The following is a 20,979-nucleotide window of genomic DNA, read 5'->3' on the forward strand; positions in this document are numbered from 1 at the left end:
TGTATAAGAGGCAGAGGGTATAAATGTGAAAATAGTCACACCATATACCATCTGTGCAGCAATTATTGTGAAGTGTTCTATTGCAAATGATATCCAGCTAGCTGTCAATGCACATACATGGCCAGTGTCAGATTGTGGCCCATTGCAAACTCAGCCATGTAGCTGCTGAAGATGATGATGCACAGCGCAACACCAGTGATTTCAGTAGTTAATCCAGTGTGTGCGTCGTGTGGGTACCTTCCAAAGTAACAATTTCTCTGAAGTATGTTAGTGGGAACAGTCCCTCCAGCAAAATATGCAGGAACTGCTGAAGTATGCTCAAGATTATTTTGATGTTAGAGAAGATTATTGTGGGTTAGTAAGAAAATGGATTAAATGAAATAGTAAAATGTGTTACTATCGCTACCTGGTTATGGCTAACCTCTTTCTATTGACAATTGGTAAATACTAATACTTAAAATTGTTAAAGATATGTAGAGTATATGCAGAACTGTGAAGGCTGCACTCAGTATGCAGAAGGCAGCACCTAATCAAGTTTTTGATTGGTCTGAGAGAACTAGCTGATCAAATTAGCTGAAGGTAGTAACCATGTTCGTGGGTTTTCTGGTCCATACATTGCTATCATTCTGGAACATTATTTGCAGTACAGCAGCAGGACTTTTCCACTGTTCAAGCCATTTGGCTACTTCTTTGCAGCTCTAGTTAGTTACTTACTTTCATGTTCCATGGATCATTTCACACGATAAATCGTCATGATGTGGAACAAGTCATTTAACATACATGTTGCAAATTTATTTGTACTTCTATTTCTACTCTAAACATCACCATATAGTTTTTTTCCCCTGAAATGAAAATGAGATATGCAGATTGAGCTAGCAATTCCTACCCACCACCTTACAAACATAGGAAGTCTTCTACGGAAGAGAAGGAGTTGTCAAGGAGAAGCTTTTTCAATTTATTTTCAAATTTTCTCTTGCTGTCAGACATTTTACATTGCTGGGTAAGTGGTCAAAATTTTTTGTTGCAGCATTGTGCACTCCTTTCTGTGCTAAAGACAACCTTAATGTTGAGTAATGAATGCCATTTTTTCTTCTAGTTTTGTGATTATGTACCTCATTGTTCCTTTTGAACTGTAGTGGATTATTTACAACAAACTTCATGAGGGTATAAATATACTGTGAAGCAGTAGTCAGAATGCCCAACTCCTTAAACAGATGTCTACAAGATGATCACAGGTGAGCACCACGTATTATTCTTATAGCACGTTTTTGGGCAATGAAGACCTTCTTTCTTAAAGATGAGTTATCCCAGAACATTATTCCATCTCTGAATGAAATAAGCAAAATATGTCAACTTACTGATTTCTCTCTCCCCAAAACTTGCTATGATTCCATGTGCAAATATGGATCTTAATAGAGGGGGCATACTTTCCGTCAAACACATTCCTGACCACATTTTTCGCATCCATTTGAAACTGCCACCTTACCTGGTGCTAGGTTCTTTTCCATTGTCTCATCAGTTGTCATTTCCTTACCTTTCTGCATTAGTTTGCATGTATCTCATGCTGGGCTGGCAGCTTCAGCTTTTATAACTAATTCTGACAATTTGGTTTCATCGTTTTGTGATTTTCCTATCTCGTCCCCCCTCCCCCCTCTCTCTCTCTTTCTCTCTCAAACACACATACTTTAATAATTTAGAAAGTATATACATTTCAGCTACAGGGGCTAGAGAAATTACTTACAGTGTTGTCATGATCTCACCACTTAATGCAAATCTTCAGTGTCTGTTTAATTGATGCAAGACTGATAGCAGTTACAAATATATGGGTATCTACAGCTGCTACATTACTGTCATGACAGTGTACAGAGTATGTGAGAATACTTTGTCTACTACACATAATAGTAGAAGTTAAAGTAAACTTACTGATGGAGACAAAAGGATATTAAAGTGGATAGTTACATCTAATAAGCAGATCACTGTCCTAGACATGAGCGATTAGATCAATGTGACAAGGGAGAAAGAGCTTCAGTGAAGAAAGTACATCAGGATCTGCATAAATGAAACTTCCATGGTAGAGCTCTTGTATACCAAGTGGATGGAAAGGGGAGGTTTTAGTGTTATACGCATCCCAAACCGGGTCTAAACACCAGTGGTACTGTGTAATGTGGTTACATCTGTGACATTAGCATCATTGCACTAGATTTTCCGAGAGTAGTTGAAATAAATAGCCAAATGTCTCAAACGTGGATATCGGGAAACTGAGTAGACCACGTAGCAATCAAATAGGTTATGTATTGCTTATGTTGTGTGATAACTTTTATTTGCCTGGTATGAGAGACTTTCATAAATTTATGCACCCTCACGGAGGAAACAAATGACAATGTAACTTCTTTAGAGTAAGCTACAGAAACACGTACATATTAAAGCAGTAAACCCCATTCTGTGTAATTATGTCCAAATGAAAATAACTGCTCTGACTTGGAAATTAGAGGTCCTTGGATGATGATGAAAAGTGAAGATCTGCTTTTATGATAGTGCCTTGAATCCAGAACTGCTAATTCAGATCATGCATGTATAATCAATTTTTCTTCACACTCACCTGAAATATCCCCAGACAGTGCCCCAATCCTCATCAGTAAGCAGCAGTCGTGGTGATCTGTGGACAATATAATGACAGAATACACTGCTGGTGCTCGAACAAATGTTTCAGTCCACACATTGTAACAAACATTGTTGAACATTGGGCTCGACAACAGGTAACCCATGTGTGTTCCCATATTGACCCAATGACATCATCTATTATAATTGCAGTGGACAGTGTTGCCTGTTCAGAAGAATCACATTTTTTGCTACACAGACAATGTTTGTCATGTCTGGGTATGCCATCATCCATGCTTACAGTTTTGCGGGACATTAACGTGGACTTTCATGGCATCTTTGACAGTAATCAAAACCTGTGGACAATATGTAGACTGCCTACATTCCTGCAAACTCGATGTCTTCCCCAAGTAGGATAACTGTTAGTGCCACTAGGTCAGAATCATGCTGCAGTGTTTTGAGGTCCTGCTAGTGAACTCATTTTGGATGTCTTGCTCACTAAATTTGCCTAATCTGAACGCAATGGAACTCATCTGAATGCTGTTTGCTGTCAGCTCCAAGTACACAAACCACTGGCCTGTAATTTACAGGAATTGCGGAACCTGTGCATAGACAATTGGTACCTCATGAGAAACCTACCATGGGTTTTTTGAATCCATGTTCCAGAGAATTGCTGCTGTATTGGTTTCAAGTGTGGACCAATGCACCGTTAAGCAGATGATCATAATGTTCTCGCTCAGTGTATTTAATAGTGGAACCTGCTCAGGGACTGTACTTGTGAATGGATGATGGGAGAATTGGCCATGTTGTACTGACAATGAGAAACTGCATTGACTGGCCAGTGCTGTGAAGTGTGATAGGATCTCTGAGACAGGAACTCTCATTTTATCGTCATTGTCCAGAAATAGTAACACCTTTGTGACTTTCACTGTACATGATTTGCTGATTTATTCTTGCTTGAGGAAGAGAGACAAACAGCAGCTGGGACATGGATCATTAGATAGAGGACAGATGGCTGTACCTTTGCACCCTAACAATGAATTGGCAGAAATACAACTAATCCCGTTAAGAACCACTTTACCTATTGGGTCTAGGGCTGAGCTCCCTACAGTTTTGGACATGTGGAGAGGGACATCTTGTTTGTTATTAGGAGTTACAAAGTATGACGTGTAAGGGAGCCCCTCAGGGAAATGGCAGCTGGGTCAGGATGGACTCTGTGTGCACTGTTTGCAACTGGCTGGAATGGCAGCTGATTGAAGTGGTGAAAGATGGTAGGGCCGGTCTCGTGGGGAAAACACTGTGCTTTGCAGCATCATACCTAGGACTCACAGTGGTCCTATTGCTTGGAGCTAGGTGGAAGGTGTAAACCTGTGGCTCCATTGATTCGTCGATGATTTTTGGCATGGAGTTCTTGATCTGTACTATGAGACAGAGAAATCTGGAGTTTCCGTTAATGAGTCAGGTGTGCACTACAGCGTAGAGGCTGAAGAGTGTATAGGGCATGTACATGAAGATTGTTTTGGTTAAAGAAACCTCTCTGAATACCAGGTGTGCAGTTAGATGTAGTTCAGCAAGGAATATCTGCTCAAACCAGAAATAAATTCCACTGAAATTTTTAAACTCAGGATGAAATATATTCCAAAAGGCTCAGGCAGACCCCAGTAGTGATGGAGTACTTGTTGCCAGAAAGAAATCGATAATATCAAATGTAATAAGTACTGAATTAGATTCAAAAATAATATGAGTGAAACTAAACAATGAAGGTGGCCTAAATTATGGTAATGGAAACGGAAAGTGTTACAGCATGAAGCATCAATCCAATATTTATCAAACTATGAGAAGATGTTCATCACATAACAGGTATTAAATGGTTAAACTGCCATTCCACTCTGAATGGATTTACATTGTAAATATTGTGATCCCTGTGGGCAAGGATACATTCTTGTATTCATTGTGGCAAGGAAGCAAAGAGACTGAATGTTATACTGGGGAATTTCGTGCCTTACTTTAAACACAAGCTGTGTCAATTCAGGAAGATTAATGGCTTGAAGCTGTTATGAAGGTATCATGTCTTCCCATCACACCGCAGACATGTTCTGGAGTGGAGACTGAGCAGGTTAATTGAAGATCTGAACATTTCTCAAGTCATCTGTGGTGTAAATTACAGTGTGTGAACTTGCAGTATCCTGCTGGAATGTGCCATTTGATATTCAGGTCATGAGGGGTGTGGTAATGTGGTTTACCATTCTTGCCATGTGTTAGTGAGCATTCAGCCTCTATTTGACAACTACCAAATTAGTCCTGTTGCCACATATTATAGCTTCTTCCCATACCATGATTCCAAGAGTTACAATTGTATGGATCTCGAGAATTGCTGCGTCCTGTGGCTTCTGTCCACACACTGTTGTTGGTCTGATAGCCACAGCCAGAAATGAGCTAATCACTGGCTTGACACCATGCACTTCCCTGTTTTTTGTAATGTGGTGTCAGTGGTAAACAATGCATGGCAACTCGAGATCTCAACTCAGCTTCCAGTAATGTTCCTGATGGTTCCTGGGCACACCTTGCCTTCCTATGGTCCTCTCACCCATGTGGTCCTTCTGGAAAGACCTATGCTTATCGTCATTTATTGTCCTGAGTCCAAATCATCATCACTCATTCTGCAGTCATTTTACTACAGCCAGTTGTCTGTGCAATCTATTGGTATTATGCTCTCATGTCAGTGGTTCAACTTTTTGTAGGGTCCAAAAGACTGTGAAAAGCTGCATGTGCTTGTCCTCTGGGCATTCTGTCTCTCCACCTTAAGAGTTCCAGTAACATTAGACGCACTCAGTAGCCGTGATATACTCACACCACTCCTAATCTGTAGCTATTACTCTTCAGTGTAATGAAATTAAGCTATTATAAGGATTAAATTTTGATCAGTATATCCCACAGGCATAGAAATACTGGAACATCTGTTTGGTAGCATTTGGTCAAGGTGTTCTTGACGAAACACCTTCCATTCCATGATAGTAGTAAGCAGATGTTGCTTCTGTCCACCCACACTACGTTCTGAGGAGATGGAGTATATCTCAGAGAATATTTAGAAAATATCACTTGTATATTCTCTGAGCATGCCATAGTAATAGGAGGATATTTAAACCTGCTATCTGTAGACTGGGGAACATAAATTTTAATTGGGAATTGGCAACTGAGAATAAGGTGCCTGACATATTTTCCTAAAATTGTTTAGAGTACTGTAACTGCTTGATTGGTAAGAGGGAAACACATTGAATAAGGCGGGGATTCCTGAGTATTACTCATCAGTGTGGAACTCATACTGTGTTGGATTAATGGAACAGATAGAAAAAATTAAAGAAAAAGTGCATGTTTCATTATAGTTAAGTTTAACAGCATGAGAGTGTTGCTGAAATTCCCAATAAACTATAGGGAGAGACATTACAAAAAAAGATATGTGCATTTCAATCAGCCTGACTCACTAAATTCTGAGAGCCTGCATTCCAAAATGGGTGAAGGGATGTACAATATCTTGCAACAACTTGCATAATCACCATGACATTAAAATAAGAAAAATTCAAGCTCTTACTGAGTGGTGCTACAGTCTTTCTTGCCCTGTACTGTCTGTGAATGGAAAGAGAATGTGGTACATTAGACACCCATCACCACACTCCACATTGTGGTTTGAGGATTAGAGGTAGATTTAGATCTCCTTGACAGTGCAAATGATTGAGAGGATTGCAGCCAAGTATAATAATTGAAAACATGTTATTTTGACAGGTAACCTCCCCACAATTCTCAAGTCAAGACTGCAACTTTGCTGTTCTTGCTTTGAGATTAATGCAGAGTTTGCTTGTCATCTGTTTTCGATGATATGACCCAGTTGTATTTCTATGAAAAATTAGCCCAATGTGCAGTACGTGAAAAATTTAGGGTTCCCATCTATATTACTAATTAATTTATAGGAAAGTATGTGAATGATGGGAGAAACAATTGCTTAGTCCTTTCCAGAAGAGAATGTGAAAGGAGTACTTAGCTGATCTTGTATCACTATGGATTATATAAAGATTGTTGAATGATATATTTTCCTGAGCAGTATCTCATAAAATTGGTAAGATGAAATGAGTTCAGTATTATTATATAATTTATGTGTCTTTTCCTTTGTTCTAGCAGCTTGATGGTGATGTCTTATGTGTGTTCTACACTGAACAAATATGAAGGCATCTGAGAATCTTCTACTTGTCACTGTCAAATGTTTCTTAATAATATAAGTAAAATATGTTATCACAGTAGTGTTTTTAAAGTAACATTTTGTCATTTACAGCAAATACAAGCTCAGACCATAATCGTCATTCATCCTGGTTCCTTGTTTATACGTGTGGGGAGGGCTTCAGATTTAAACCCCCACACTGTTCTTCACGCTGTTGCAAGGAGGAGGTTACCTGGTGGAGCAGCATATCAAGACTACTTTCTACCAAAGCAAGTCTCACTGGTAAATTTCTACCTATGATATTGGAAAGAGTTCATTTTGTATAAAGTGAGGGACAGGTGAATATTAATATATTCATATGAGGATTATGGTGAAAGTTTTTAGCGCAACTTCAGAAAAAAATTTGTTTTAGATATAACTGTTACAACTTTTCAAAATTCTCTCCATGAACACACACATATTTTTTCATCCTATGAAATCACCGCAAAAATGTCTCAGTCAAAGCTTCTCTAGGGAAGTCATTAGAGCACTGGGAGTATGCTGTGATAGCCTCTTCATCGAATGAAAAACTCTGCCCATTAATTTTTTCCATTCTCTTAAGGAACAGTAAGGAGTCTCACAGGGCCAAGTTATGTGAATAGTGTGGGTGGGGTAACACACACACTGTTTCCTTCTCCAAGAAATCGATTGTTCTGGCACCTGTGTGTGCTGAGGCATTGTCATGATGCAGAACAAGGTGCCCACCCTGCAACATTGAGTGTTTGACCTCCATGTGGCGATGACTTTTGGCAGACATTCAGTCACGTACCACTCAGCATTGATTATGTGACATGAATCCAAGCTCACAGAGTTGAGACAACCAATCTTGATGAATAAAGTGGTCACTGTCTTCATTCCAGACACCCTACTTCTCCTAACTTCTGTGGGTTGTTCCTCACCTGATGACTGCCTCTTCATTTTGGAGTCTTAATGGTGACACTCATGTTTTGCCACGTTTGACAATATTGTAAGAGTCTTTGGGCTGCCCTATGTCAAATTTTTCAAGCATAAATTGACACCGATCCATTCTTGTTTGTTTTTGGCTTTCTGTCAGGGGATGTGGCACACAGTGGACACATCTCTTGGTTAGGCCTAAATGATCAGGCACAATGGTTTGTGCTGCAGTCAGTCCAATGTTTAAGGTCCTTTCACTGTCACAAAATGTGAGATGAGGACCATCTTTGATCATTTTCCTCACAGCATCAATGTTTTTTTGGGTCACTGCCATTGTTGGGCAACTGAGACGAGGTTCATCTTCAAGAGTCTCCCAATCTCTTTAAAATTCTCAAAACCAATTTCCATCATGATGGGCCTAGAAGGGGCAGACTCTACTAGAAAAGAGTTTTTTCTTCTGCATTTAATTTTTTTTAAATATATAATTACATGAAAATGTACTGTGTCTGACACAGCAATGTCTGCTTCTTCACTCACCATTCTCAACATGGTTTGAAATTAAGTGATGGGGGAACTGCTGCGTGCATGCTTCAGGGTCGAAAAAAAAAACACACACATTGAAAGTTAAATACTTCCTTTGTCATCAGATTTACATTTTAAGAGCTACTAAGAACTTTCAGCACAGCCCTCATAGTTGTGATATTGAAAACTCTAATGAGGCTTACAGAAATTCATTTTAATTTTACTTGCTTAATATCGAATTATATAGAATAGTCATACTGTCAGATGCCTGTCAAAGTAAAGGAAACAGAGATATTCCAGAACACAACCTCTTTGTGAAATAGTAAAATTGCTCAATTTTGCACTGGAACTATTGTTTGGTATTGCAAAGAAGAAAACCAAACTTGTAGCATTCTAAGAAATTTATCAGTGTAATAGATAAGAAGTAGGTGACATAAAATGAGAGATGTTTTTGGCTTTTAATGGATAATTGTTGTTAAAAGTTCAGTTATTGAACCAAGATCAAAGACTGCTAGATATGTTGTTGTTGTGGTCTTCAGTCCAGAGAGTGTTTTGATGCAGCTCTCCATGCTAGTCCATGCTGTGCAACCTACATCCATTTGGGCCCACTCACTGTATTTTATCCTTGGTCTCCCTTTAAAATTTTATCCCCACATTTCCCTCCATTACCAGAATGGTGGTACCTTGATGCCTTAGAATGTTTCCTATCAACTGATGCCTTATTGTAGTCAAACTGTGTTATAATTTTTTTCTCCATAATTTAATTCAGTAGCTCTTCAGCAGTTATCCAGTCTACCTATCTAATCTTCAGCTTTTTCTGTAGCACTACATTTAAAAAGCTTCATTTTCTTCTTGTTTGAACTGTTTATTGTGTATATTTCTCTTCTATAAAAAGCTAAGCTCCAGGCAAATACCTTCAGAAAAGACTTCCTAAAACTAACATTTGTATTCAGCGTTAGCAGTTTCTCTTTTTCAAAAATACTTTGCCAACTCTAGTCTGCATTTTATATTGTGCCTACTTTGACCATTTTCAGTTGTTTTACTGAGCAGGTTAGTGCAGTGGTTAGCGCACTGGCCTCGTTTTTGGGAGGATGGCGACTCAAATCTGCATCCGGCCCTCCTTATTTGGGCCTTCCGTGATTTCCCTAAATTGCTTAAGGCTGACCACCTGCTTAACTGGGTGCTAACATGCTCGCCTCCTATGCAAGCAGGTCTAGATTCAATTCCCAGCCAGGTTGGACTGGGTGTTGTGTTGTCCTCATCATTTCATCCTCATCACCAGCACACAAGTCGCCCAATGTGATGTCGACTGATGGCGGCCGAATTTCCCTGGATGGGGCCTCCCGGCCAACAATGCCATATGCTGATTTCCATTTTCTGCTTAAGGCAAATGCGAAGATGGTTTCTTCGAAAGGGTACGGCTATTTTCCATCCCTAATCCGAGCATGTGCTCTGTCTCTAATGAACTAGTTGTCGACGGGACATTAAACAGTTATTTCCTTCTCCTCCTTCAGCTGTTTTTCTGCCCAAATAGCAAAGCTCATCTACTACTTTTAGTGTCATATTTCCTAATTTAGTCCCCTCAGCATTGCCTTATTTAATTCAACTACATACCGTTACTTTTGTTTTGTTTATTGACATAGCCCTTTTTCAAGACATTATCCATTCCGTTCAACTGCCCGTCCAAGTCCTTGTTGTTACTGACAGAATTGCAGCGTCACCGTCAGACTTTAAAGTTTTCATTTCTTCTCTCTGAATTTTAATTCCTTTTCCAAGTGTCTCCTTTTTTTATTGTCTGTTTGATGTACAGATTGAATGATGTGGGGATAGGCTCCAACCCTGCCTGACTTCCTTCTCAAATACTGCCTCCATTTCATGTCCTTCTATTCTTAAAATAGCATATTGTTTCATGCAAGTTGTAGATAATATTTTGTTTCCTATATTTTATCCCTGCTATCTCCAGGACTTCAAAGAATGTATTCATCCAACATTGTCAAAAGCGTTCTCTAAACCTACCATTGTTGTACATGGAGGTTTGCCTTTCTTCAGTCTGTCTTCTAAGATAAATAATTCTGTCAGTATTGTCTTTTGTGTTGCTACATTTCCCCATAATCTAAACTGATCTTTCCCAAGATTGGCTTCAGCCAGTCTTTTTACTTGGCAGTAAATGGTTTATATTAATATTTTGCAGCCATGATTTACTAAACTGATCATTCTATAATATTCACGTCTGTCAGCACCTGCCATCTTTGGAACTGAGAGTGTTACATTATTCCTGAAGTCTGATGGTATTTAAGACATCTGTCACATTTTTGTGATTGTTTGCTGTCAGTTTTTGGACCACATAAATATCATCTTCGTCGTTTTCGTGAGCCACTTTGATTGAAAGGTGAATTTTCTAGTTGTAGGTCATTTTGTGGTTCATCAGCTGCCCCTAGAAAATTATCAATTCTACTCTTCAAATCTACTGAAAATGAAGACTACTCCATCTTCCTTTCTGTGATAAATGGCCTTATCAATTCCAATCCAATTTCTTTTATGTGATGATTAAGTTTCATACGTTTTCCACTATTTCATGCCTTCCATAATACGAATCCATTTGCACTCAAAATATTCAATATTTGCTGAAAAAATGGCACATGGCCATCGTTGAGTTCTTCTAGAGACCGAATAATTGCCGCATTTTTGATCTAATGTATCAACATCACCTTTTGTTCTGTTGTAAAATTCAATTATCTCAGTTTTTCCACTGTTTTCATTGACTGAATTGTCATGATTCATTGATGAGATTACCACTACACTTCGATTCTTTTTTGGGACATAAGATGCCAATGCTTTATCCTTCACAAAACCAAGTAACGTAGATCCCACTACCCGTCATTTATTGGCTAATGTTCTGTTGTAAAATTCAATTATCTCAGTTTTTCCACTGTTTTCATTGACTGAATTGTCATGATTCATTGATGAGATTACCACTACACTTCGATTCTTTTTTGGGACATAAGATGCCAATGTTTTATCCTTCACAAAACCAAGTAACGTAGATCCCACTACCCGTCATTTATTGGCTAATGTTCTGTTGTAAAATTCAATTATCTCAGGTTTTCCACTGTTTTCATTGACTGAATTGTCATGGTTCATTGATGAGATTACCACTACATTTCGATTCTTTTTTGGGACATAAGATGCCAATGTTTTATCATTCACAAAACCAAGTAACGTAGATCCTACTACGCGTCGTTTACTGGCTAAAAATTCTGGTGGTATTTCCCTTTTATTTTTGCGCATCGTTCCAACATAGGTCAAACCATTTTCAGTCAGTTTGTCAACCAACTCTACAGAAGAGAACCAGTTGTCAGCAGTTATATTTCTGTTTGTTACAAATAAAGGTTCTGCAAGCTGCATTACATTCTGTGTTGGAACTGAGAGTTGGCTTGTTTTATTAGTGATAGCTTTGCCTGTATAGATAAAAGCATTGTATAAATAGTATGTTTTAGTGTTGCAAATTCACATAATCTTGATGCCATATTTAGCAGGCTTCAATTTCATATAAACCCTGAAAAAACATTTCCCTCTAAAAGGGCAAAGCATTTCATCAACTGTCAAATATTCTGAGCAGCTATAGTTTTTCTGACAGTTCTGAATGAAATTTCCAAATATTTCTGAGATGAGACCAGCACGATCAGTAGTTCTTCTTTCTTCCCTAGAATTCACATCATCAAATCTCAAAGCAGATAACAGAAACATAAATCGCTTTACCGACATTGTTATTCTGAATATATCTCAGCCATTTCCATCAGTTGCCCATAAACTTTCTATATCTTCATGGCCAGATTTGAATACACCTGATAATAGCAACAACCCAAAGAATGCTTTCATTTCCATAATACTCACATGGTTAGTGTAAGTAGCATTAGTTTTATACTTTTCTGAATATTCTGTTATTTTCTGATTAGTGTGAGTGCAAATAATTGCGATCATTTCATCTGATACTAGCAACTGCCATGATTCAATTGGTGACATGTTCCGTTTTTCACGAGCTGTACTGATGAGACCAGGCGGGTAAGTGATGATGTTGTGGCTTCTGACTCTGGACCTAGCTGGTGGATGAGTAGACCACTTGAATTGATTTTTGCCACGAAAATATGCATTACTTGACAGCCAGCTACTGAATCATCAGGTGATGAATTACTTGAATCCGAAGAAATTTCTTGTTGTGTATTTTCATCGTCACTTATGTTCTCTTCAACACAAGGCTGAAAATCACTTATAGATTCTGTGTCTGAATAATTTTCGTCTAATAATAGTTCACAGATTTCTTTTTCAGTGAGGCCCCGCTGCATTGTGGCAATAAAGTGCCTGAAACACCACAAAATAAATCAGTATACACTAACTTCAAAAATCCCGTATCTGGAATCACGGGTCGTATTGGACCCAATGATGGCACTTACCTCGACTTCTAGTAAATTTCAAGTGGCGAGCTCCTGGCCCCTGGTGCACCTCACAATGTACTGAGATTACACTGGCGTGCGAAACAGAAACTCCGCGTGTTTCCATTGTTAGACAGTTTTATTGTTGTCGGTGGGTCCAAAATGACCCACGATGCCGGTTAAGGGTTAAGAGCAATAATGCACATGGTCCAGAATGAAATCTTTCAACCTGCAGCTGAGTGTTCACTGTTCCAAATCTTGCAGGCAAATTAAAACTGTGCATCAAACTGGTAATTGGAGCTTTAGCCCAGCAAGGTATGCAGGAGAGCTTCTAAGAAGCGTAGAAAGTAGCAGAAATGAAACTGGAGCAGGTAATGGGTCATATCTTGGTAGCTTATTTTATTAGAGCGTTGCACATAGATTGGAACTCGTTTCAAGTCCTGGTGCTGTTAAGTGCTATAATCAGTCAAGAATATTCTGTAACCTAGATGATGGTAACAGACATGGGATCCATGAAGATGCAATCAGCAAAAGGACAGATCTGTAATGTATTAAGCAGCATTATTGACTAGTGATGTGGAAGTCCCTGGTTTGATTCCTGGTGATCATCCTGTAATTTTCCTGGTTGGGAAGGTTAGGGATGGAGTCAGTTCAACCTTGTGTGGCTAAATAAGAAACTACCTAACTACATAAACTGTGTTATTGACACACAAGCCACCAATGTGTTATACAGTCATAAGGCTTGAACCAGCAGTGAGCCATGTTACATTTGTTTGCTTTAGTGAAAGGTAATCATTTATACAAATCAATCATCAGTGTTCATACCTGCAAAGTTGAAGAGGATTATCACAAACAATTGTAAAATCAGTGTGGTGCAAGTAACATCAGATCATTTGCTGTTATAGTTTTATGTAAGGTACACACTTTAAACATTTATAACAATTGATAACCCCCCCCCCCCCTTGAACCATGGACCTTGACATTGGTGGGGAGGCTTGCGTGCCTCAACGATACAGATAACCGTACTGTAGGTGCAACCACAACGGAGGGGTATCTGTTGAGAGGCCAGAAAAATGTGTGGTTCCTGAAGAGGGGCAGCAGCCTTTTCTGTAGTTGCAGGGGCAACAGTCTGGATGATTGACTGATCTGGCCTTGTAACACTAACCAAAATAGCCTTGCTGTTCTGGTACTGCGAATGGCTGACAGCAAGGGGAAACTACAGCCGCAATTTTTCCCGAGTGCATACAGCTTTACGGTATGATTAAATGATGATGGCATCCTCTTGGGTAAAATATTCTGGAGGTAAAATAGTCCCCCATTCGGATCTCCGGGCGGGGACTACTCAAGAGGACTTTGTTATCAGGAGAAAGAAAACTGGCGTTCTACGGATCGGAGCATGGAATGTCAGATCCCTTAATCGGGCAGGTAGGTTAGAAAATTTAAAAAGGGAAATGGATAGGTTAAAGTTAGATATAGTGGGAATTAGTGAAGTTCGGTGGCAGGAGGAACAAGACTTTTGGTCAGGTGAATACAGGGTTATAAATACAAAATCAAATAGGGGTAATGCAGGGGTATGAATAAAAAAATAGGGGTACGGGTAAGCTACTACAAACGGCATAGTGAACGCATTATTGTGGCCAAGATAGACATGAAGCCCATGCCTACTACAGTAGTACAAGTTTATATGCCAACTAGCTCTGCAGATGATGAAGAAATTGATGAAATTTATGATGAGATAAAAGAAATTATTCAGGTGGTGAAGGGAGACGAAAATTTAAGTCATGGGTGACTGGAATTCAACAGTAGGAAAAGGGAGAAAAGGAAACTTAGTAGGTGAATATGGATTGGGGCTAAGAAATGAAAGAGGAAGCCGCCTGGTAGAATTTTGCGCAGAGCATAACTTAATCATAGCTAACACTTGGTTTAAGAATCATGAAAGAAGGTTGTATACATGGAAGAACCCTGGAGATGCTAAAAGGTATCAGATAGATTATATATTGGTAAGACAGAGATTTAGGAACCAGGTTTTAAATTGTAAGACATTTCCAGGGGCAGATGTGGACTCTGACCACAATCTGTTGGTTATGAACTGTAGATTAAAACTGAAGAAACTGCAAAAAAGTGGGAATTTAAGGAGATGGGACCTGGATAAACTGAAAGATCCAGAGGTTGTAGAGAGTATCAGGGAGAGCATAAGGGAACAATTGACAGAAATGGGGGAAAGAAATACAGTAGAAGAAGAACGGGTAGCTTTGAGGGATGAAATAGTGAAGGCAGCAGAGGATCAAATAGGTAAAAAGACGAGGGCTGGGTAACAGAAGAAATATTGAATTTAATTGCTGAAAGGAGAAAATATAAAAATGCAGTAAGTGAAGCAGGCAAAAAGGAATACAAACGTCTCAAAAATGAGATTGACAGGAAGTGGTGCAAAATGGCTAAGCAGGGATGGCTAAAGGACAAATGTAAGGATGTAGAGTCTTATCTCAGTAGGGGTAAGATAGATACTGCCTGCAGGGAAATTAAGAGACCTTTGGAGAAAGGAGAACCACTTGCATGAATATCAAGAACTTTGATGGAAACCCAGTTCTAAACAAAGAAGGGAAAGCAGAAAGGTGGGAGGAGTATATAGAGGGTCTATACAAGGGCGATGCACTTGAGGACAGTATTATGGAAATGGAACAGGATGTAGATGAAGATGAAATGGGAGATATGATATTGCGTGAAGAGTTTGACAGAGCACTGAAAGACCTGAGTCGAAACAAGGCCCCGGGAGTAGACAACAGTCCATTAGAACTACTGACAGCCTTGGTATTTCCAGTCCTGACAAAACTCTACCATCTGGTGAGCAAGATGTATGAGACAGGCGAAATAGCCTCAGACTCCAAGAAGAATATAATGATCCCAATCCCAAAGAAAGCAGGTGTTGACAGATGTGAAAATTACCGAACTATCAGTTTAATAAGTCACAGCTGCAAAATAGTAACGCAAATTCTTTACAGACGAATGGAAAAACTGATAGAAGCCGACCTCGGGGAAGATCAGTTTGGATTCCGTAGAAATGTTGGAACACGTGAGGCAATACTGACCCTATGTCTTATCTTAGAAGAAAGATTAAGGAAAGGCAAACCTACATTTCTAGCATTTGTAGACTTAGTGAAAGCTTTTGACAATGTTGATTGGAATACTCTCTTTCAAATTCTGAAGGTGGCAGGGGTAAAATACAGAGAGCGAAAGGCTATTTACAATTTGTACAGAAAGCAGATGGCAGTTATAAGAGTCGAGGGGCATGAAAGGCAAGCAGTGGTTGGGAAGGGAGTGAGACAGGGTCGTAGCCTATCCCCGAAGTTATTCAATCTGTATATTGAGTAAGCAATAAAGGAAACAAAAGAAAAGTTCGGAGTAGGTATTAAAATCCATGGAGAAGAAATAAAAACTTTGAGATTCGCCGATGACATTGTAAGTCTGTCAAAGACAGCAAAGGACTTGGAAGAGCAGTTGAACGGAATGGACAGTGTCTTGAAAGGAGGGTATAAGATGAACATCAACAAAAGCAAAACGAGGTTAATGGAATGTAGTCGAATTAAGTCGGGTGATGCTCAGGGGATTAGGTTAGGAAATGAGACACTTAAAGCAGTAAAGGAGTTTTGCTATTTGGGGAGCAAAATAACTGATGATGGTCGAAGTAGAGAAGATATAAAATGTAGACTGGCAATGGCAAGGAAAGCATTTCTGAAGAAGAAAAATTTGTTAACATAGAGTATAGATTTAAATGTCAGGAAGTCATTTCTGAAAGTATTTGTATGGCGTGTAGCCATGTATGGAAGTGAAACGCGGACGATAAATAGCTTGGACAAGACGAGAATAGAAGCTTTCGAAATGTGGTGCTACAGAAGAATGCTGAAGATTAGATGGGTAGATCACATAACTAATGAGGAGGTATTGAATGGAATTGGGGAGAAGAGGAGCTTGTGGCACAACTTGACTAGAAGAAGGGATCAGTTGGTAGGACATGTTCTGAGACATTGAGGGATCACCAATTTAGTATTGGAGGACAGCGTGGAGGGTAAAAATCGTAGAGGGAGACCAAGAGATGAATACACTAAGCAGATTCAGAAGGATGTAGGCTGCAGTAGGTACTGGGAGATGAAGAAGCTTGCACAGGATAGAGTAGCATGGAGAGCTGCATCAAACCAGTCTCAGGACTGAAGACCACAACAACAACAACAACAACAACAACCACCTAGAACATGTCACAATATGAGTGCTGCTAAAACTGTGCAGTATACACCAAGAATTATTGTAAACTTGAAACATGATCAATTGTGTCATCTTTTCCCATTTACAGCGACTAGTCAGTTTTACATATGATGGAAATGCAATATTCTTATAGTGCCTACTTCATAGTGCAAATTGTGGAGGTGATTCTGTTGTTTTGTTGTATTTGTAAGTTGTGCTGGTGTTAATCTTGAAGGATTACTTTTGGCCAACGATTTTGTGGGCATATTAGGTGAACAAATGCGTTTTAATGGCATAGATCCACTTGTCCCTCAGTGCTAGTGCCTTACAATGTGACAACATCCCAACACCCACACTATTCCATGGGGTTTTATGAGAAGCAACTGGATAAAATGCATCGTCCCCTCTATTCACCTAACATTATTGTCTGTGGTTGATGTAAGAAAAGAGACCATAGTGTGTACTTCTCTTCCCAACATCACTAACTGAAGTATATGTGCAACCCATGCGTAGTCGTAACACAGAACTCATGTGAAAACAATTCACAAGCTGTATGCATCCAATTCTTGCTTATTGGCAGCCCTACACAGAAGGTCCATAACACTGTTAATCATGCTGGTTTCAGGGTTTGCACTTTTTTATAAACACATGGAAATGTCATTTACAAATAAGAAATGAGCTACGTGAATTTTAATAAACAGCTGTAGTAAAATTAATCTCATACGGATGTAGGTGAAAAATATTTTTTATAATTTCAATGTTTGTAACAGTAATTTTGGAATTATAACTTGGACTGTGCGTAATGTGTGGATTAAATGTAGTTGAGACATTTCTGAAGGAACCTTTTTTATTTCTTTAAAAGTAAATATATCTTAAATTGCCTATTTGAAGTAATTATGACCGATAAAGATACATGGAGATCAGCACTGTTAGGGAAAAATCTAAGATTTTAGCCTTGTAATACTCTCAAAGATAAAACTTGTGTTCTGTTATCTATAGGCAATATCTCTGATGCATTTTCTTGACTCCCAGCAACATCTTTGTTGCTGTTGATCTTCTAGTTCACTCATAGCTTGAAATATAGTTGCAGTGCAGCGGCTATTTAACCACTTGATATGGCTGGAATCTCAAGAAGATTTCATTAGTTTATATCACTGTGAGATCCTGCTTTCATACTGATACCACTTTTATTTAAACGCTTGTGTTATGTGAACCTTTTTTGGATAAATTATATAGATTAATTTTTAGATAAGCCTATTATGCTTGATATGTATGATGTGGACTTATGTCTTTTTTTGTACGTAATTTCCTGTATTGTTCATTATCACAATGAGTGGATGATAGCAATTGAAGGCATTGGAGCAGTAATCAGATATGCCCATGTTTGAACGAAAAGGAGACTTTATAACCATTGCATAGTATTAAAATTGCTCTATTGTGTGGTACAAGAATGAGACCTGTCCAAGGGACCAACTTAGAGTAACATAGAGAACGGACTTGTCGATGTAGGGTGTTTTAGGCAAGAACCAGACATGTCTAGGGCTTGCTTTGTCATTGCACCAAACAGTAGTCAGAATCTGACATGTAAAATACATCGACAAATTTTGCTGTGGTTGATGTTACAGAAGATCTATTTTTAGACTTCTTGCTTCATCCAAGAAAGCTATTTTTGTCAAACTTTAAGATTAATGATAATGAAAAGTTTACTGTTTCAAAATACAGATTCTTTGAGTACCCCACTGCAGACAAGCATATAGTTCACTGTAGTGCATCATTATCACAAGTTATCTGTCATGATTTCATCATTCAGAAAGCCTCAACTAAACTTTTCCTAAGGAAAAACTTTATAAAGTGAATCCGCCTGTTCAAAGTTAGTAATGTAAAGGTGTTAGGAAGCTTGCCAAGAAGTTTGTGCCAACCTCAGACATGGACTTTTATAAAAAGGTGGACTGTGACAGAAATGTTCTGGATGCTACACACAGTTCATCAGAAGAAGAAGTACAATTAACTTCTTATTTACCATGTATTATGGTATCCATTTTTTGTGTAATTTTCAGACTCTTTATCATGTTCAGTTATTTTTAAAGTGCTGATAGTTGTTGTTTCATTATTTATTTGTTTGTTTTTTGACATCATCTCAGAAAGCAAAGTTGTTTGGTGCTAGTGCAATGCAAACCAGTTTTTTTTAATTCAATAAATATCATAATAAATCTCTTGTTTGGTTACATAATAAAGTATTACAGTGTGTTGGTGGCCTAAATATACACTCCTGGAAATTGAAATAAGAACACCGTGAATTCATTGTCCCAGGAAGGGGAAACTTTATTGACACATTCCTGGGGTCAGATACATCACATGATCACACTGACAGAACCACAGGCACATAGACACAGGCAACAGAGCATGCACAATGTCGGCACTAGTACAGTGTATATCTACCTTTCGCAGCAATGCAGGCTGCTATTCTCCCACGGAGACGATCGTAGAGATGCTGGATGTTGTCCTGTGGAACGGCTTGCCATGCCATTTCCACCTGGCGCCTCAGTTGGACCAGCGTTCGTGCTGGATGTGCAGACCGCGTGAGACGGCGCTTCATCCAGTCCCAAACATGCTCAATGAGGGACAGATCCGGAGATCTTGCTGGCCAGGGTAGTTGACTTACACCTTCTAGAGCACATTGGGTGGCACGGGATACATGCGGACGTGCATTATCCTGTTGGAACAGCAAGTTCCCTTGCCGGTCTAGGAATGGTAGAACGATGGGTTCGATGACGGTTTGGATGTACCGTGCACTATTCAGTGTCCCCTCGACGATCACCAGTGGTGTAGGGCCAGTGTAGGAGATCGCTCCCCACACCATGATGCCGGGTGTTGGCCCTGTGTGCCTCGGTCGTATGCAGTCCTGATTGTGGCGCTCACCTGCACGGCGCCAAACACGCATACGACCATCATTGGCACCAAGGCAGAAGCGACTCTCATCGCTGAAGACGACACGTCTCCATTCGTCCCTCCATTCACGCCTGTCGTGACACCACTGGAGGCGGGCTGCACGATGTTGGGGCGTGAGCGGAAGACGGCCTAACGGTGTGCGGGACCGTAGCCCAGCTTCATGGAGACGGTTGCGAATGGTCCTCGCCGATACCCCAGGAGCAACAGTGTCCCTAATTTGCTGGGAAGTGGCGGTGCAGTCCCCTACGGCACTGCGTAGGATCCTACGGTTTTGGCGTGCATCCGTGCGTCGCTGCGGTCCGGTCCCAGGTCGACGGGCACGTGCACCTTCCGCCGACCACTGGCGACAACATCGATGTACTGTGGAGACCTCACGCCCCACGTGTTGAGCAATTCGGCGGTACGTCCACCCGGCCTCCCGCATGCCCACTATATGCCCTCGCTCAAAGTCCGTCAACTGCACATACGTTTCACATCCACGCTGTCGCGGCGTGCTACCAGTGTTAAAGACTGCGATGGAGCTCCGTATGCCACGGCAAACTGGCTGACACTGACGGCGGCGGTGCACAAATACTGCGCAGCTAGCGCCATTCGACGGCCAACACCACGGTTCCTGGTGTGTCCGCTGTGCCGTGTGTGTGATCATTGCTTGTACAGCCCTCTCGCAGTGTCCGGAGCAAGTATGGTGGGTCTGACACACCGGTGTCAATGTGTTCTTTTTTCCATTTCCAGGAGTGTAGATTGGGAAAAGGCAAGACTGATTAATAAAGTTTTCCAATTTCTGGACAGTTTTTTGTTTTTTACTTGAAAGTTTGTAACTTTGACTTATCTTGTTATTGCAGCAGTGCCTTCAGTTTTGCTGCTTTATAAACTATTGTGAATATTACTTTCTGTCTTGCATAGAAGTTTATGAACAGTTTTCTGTCTAATTTAATTAATAGACAATTTACAGCAAATTATTTAATAATTTTATTGGACTTCACACTCTTTTTGATGCTGCCCAACCACTGTTTATATAATTATGATGCTTCCAGTGCTGACATAAACGAATAATTTCCACTTTATTTCTCTATGATTGGATATTATTTCTATAGAAAAAAG

General features: G+C 39.7%; 1 protein-coding gene across 4 annotated transcripts in view; it reads left to right on the forward strand.

Moving 5' to 3' along the window:
- The window catches only part of LOC124798017 (actin-related protein 8), a 173,646-nt gene that overhangs the window by 7,548 nt on the left and 145,119 nt on the right, over nucleotides 1-20,979 (forward strand). For 3 of the 4 annotated variants that reach the window (XM_047261215.1, XM_047261217.1, XM_047261218.1), the window contains exon 2: nucleotides 6,923-7,090. In XM_047261215.1, the coding sequence (XP_047117171.1) occupies nucleotides 6,923-7,090 (168 nt within the window). The remainder of the gene's footprint in view (nucleotides 1-6,922; nucleotides 7,091-20,979) is intronic. The other variant, XM_047261216.1, reaches the window with a different exon arrangement.

The sequence above is a fragment of the Schistocerca piceifrons genome, chromosome 5 (assembly GCF_021461385.2).
Source record: "Schistocerca piceifrons isolate TAMUIC-IGC-003096 chromosome 5, iqSchPice1.1, whole genome shotgun sequence".
Classification (NCBI taxonomy): domain Eukaryota; kingdom Metazoa; phylum Arthropoda; class Insecta; order Orthoptera; family Acrididae; genus Schistocerca; species Schistocerca piceifrons.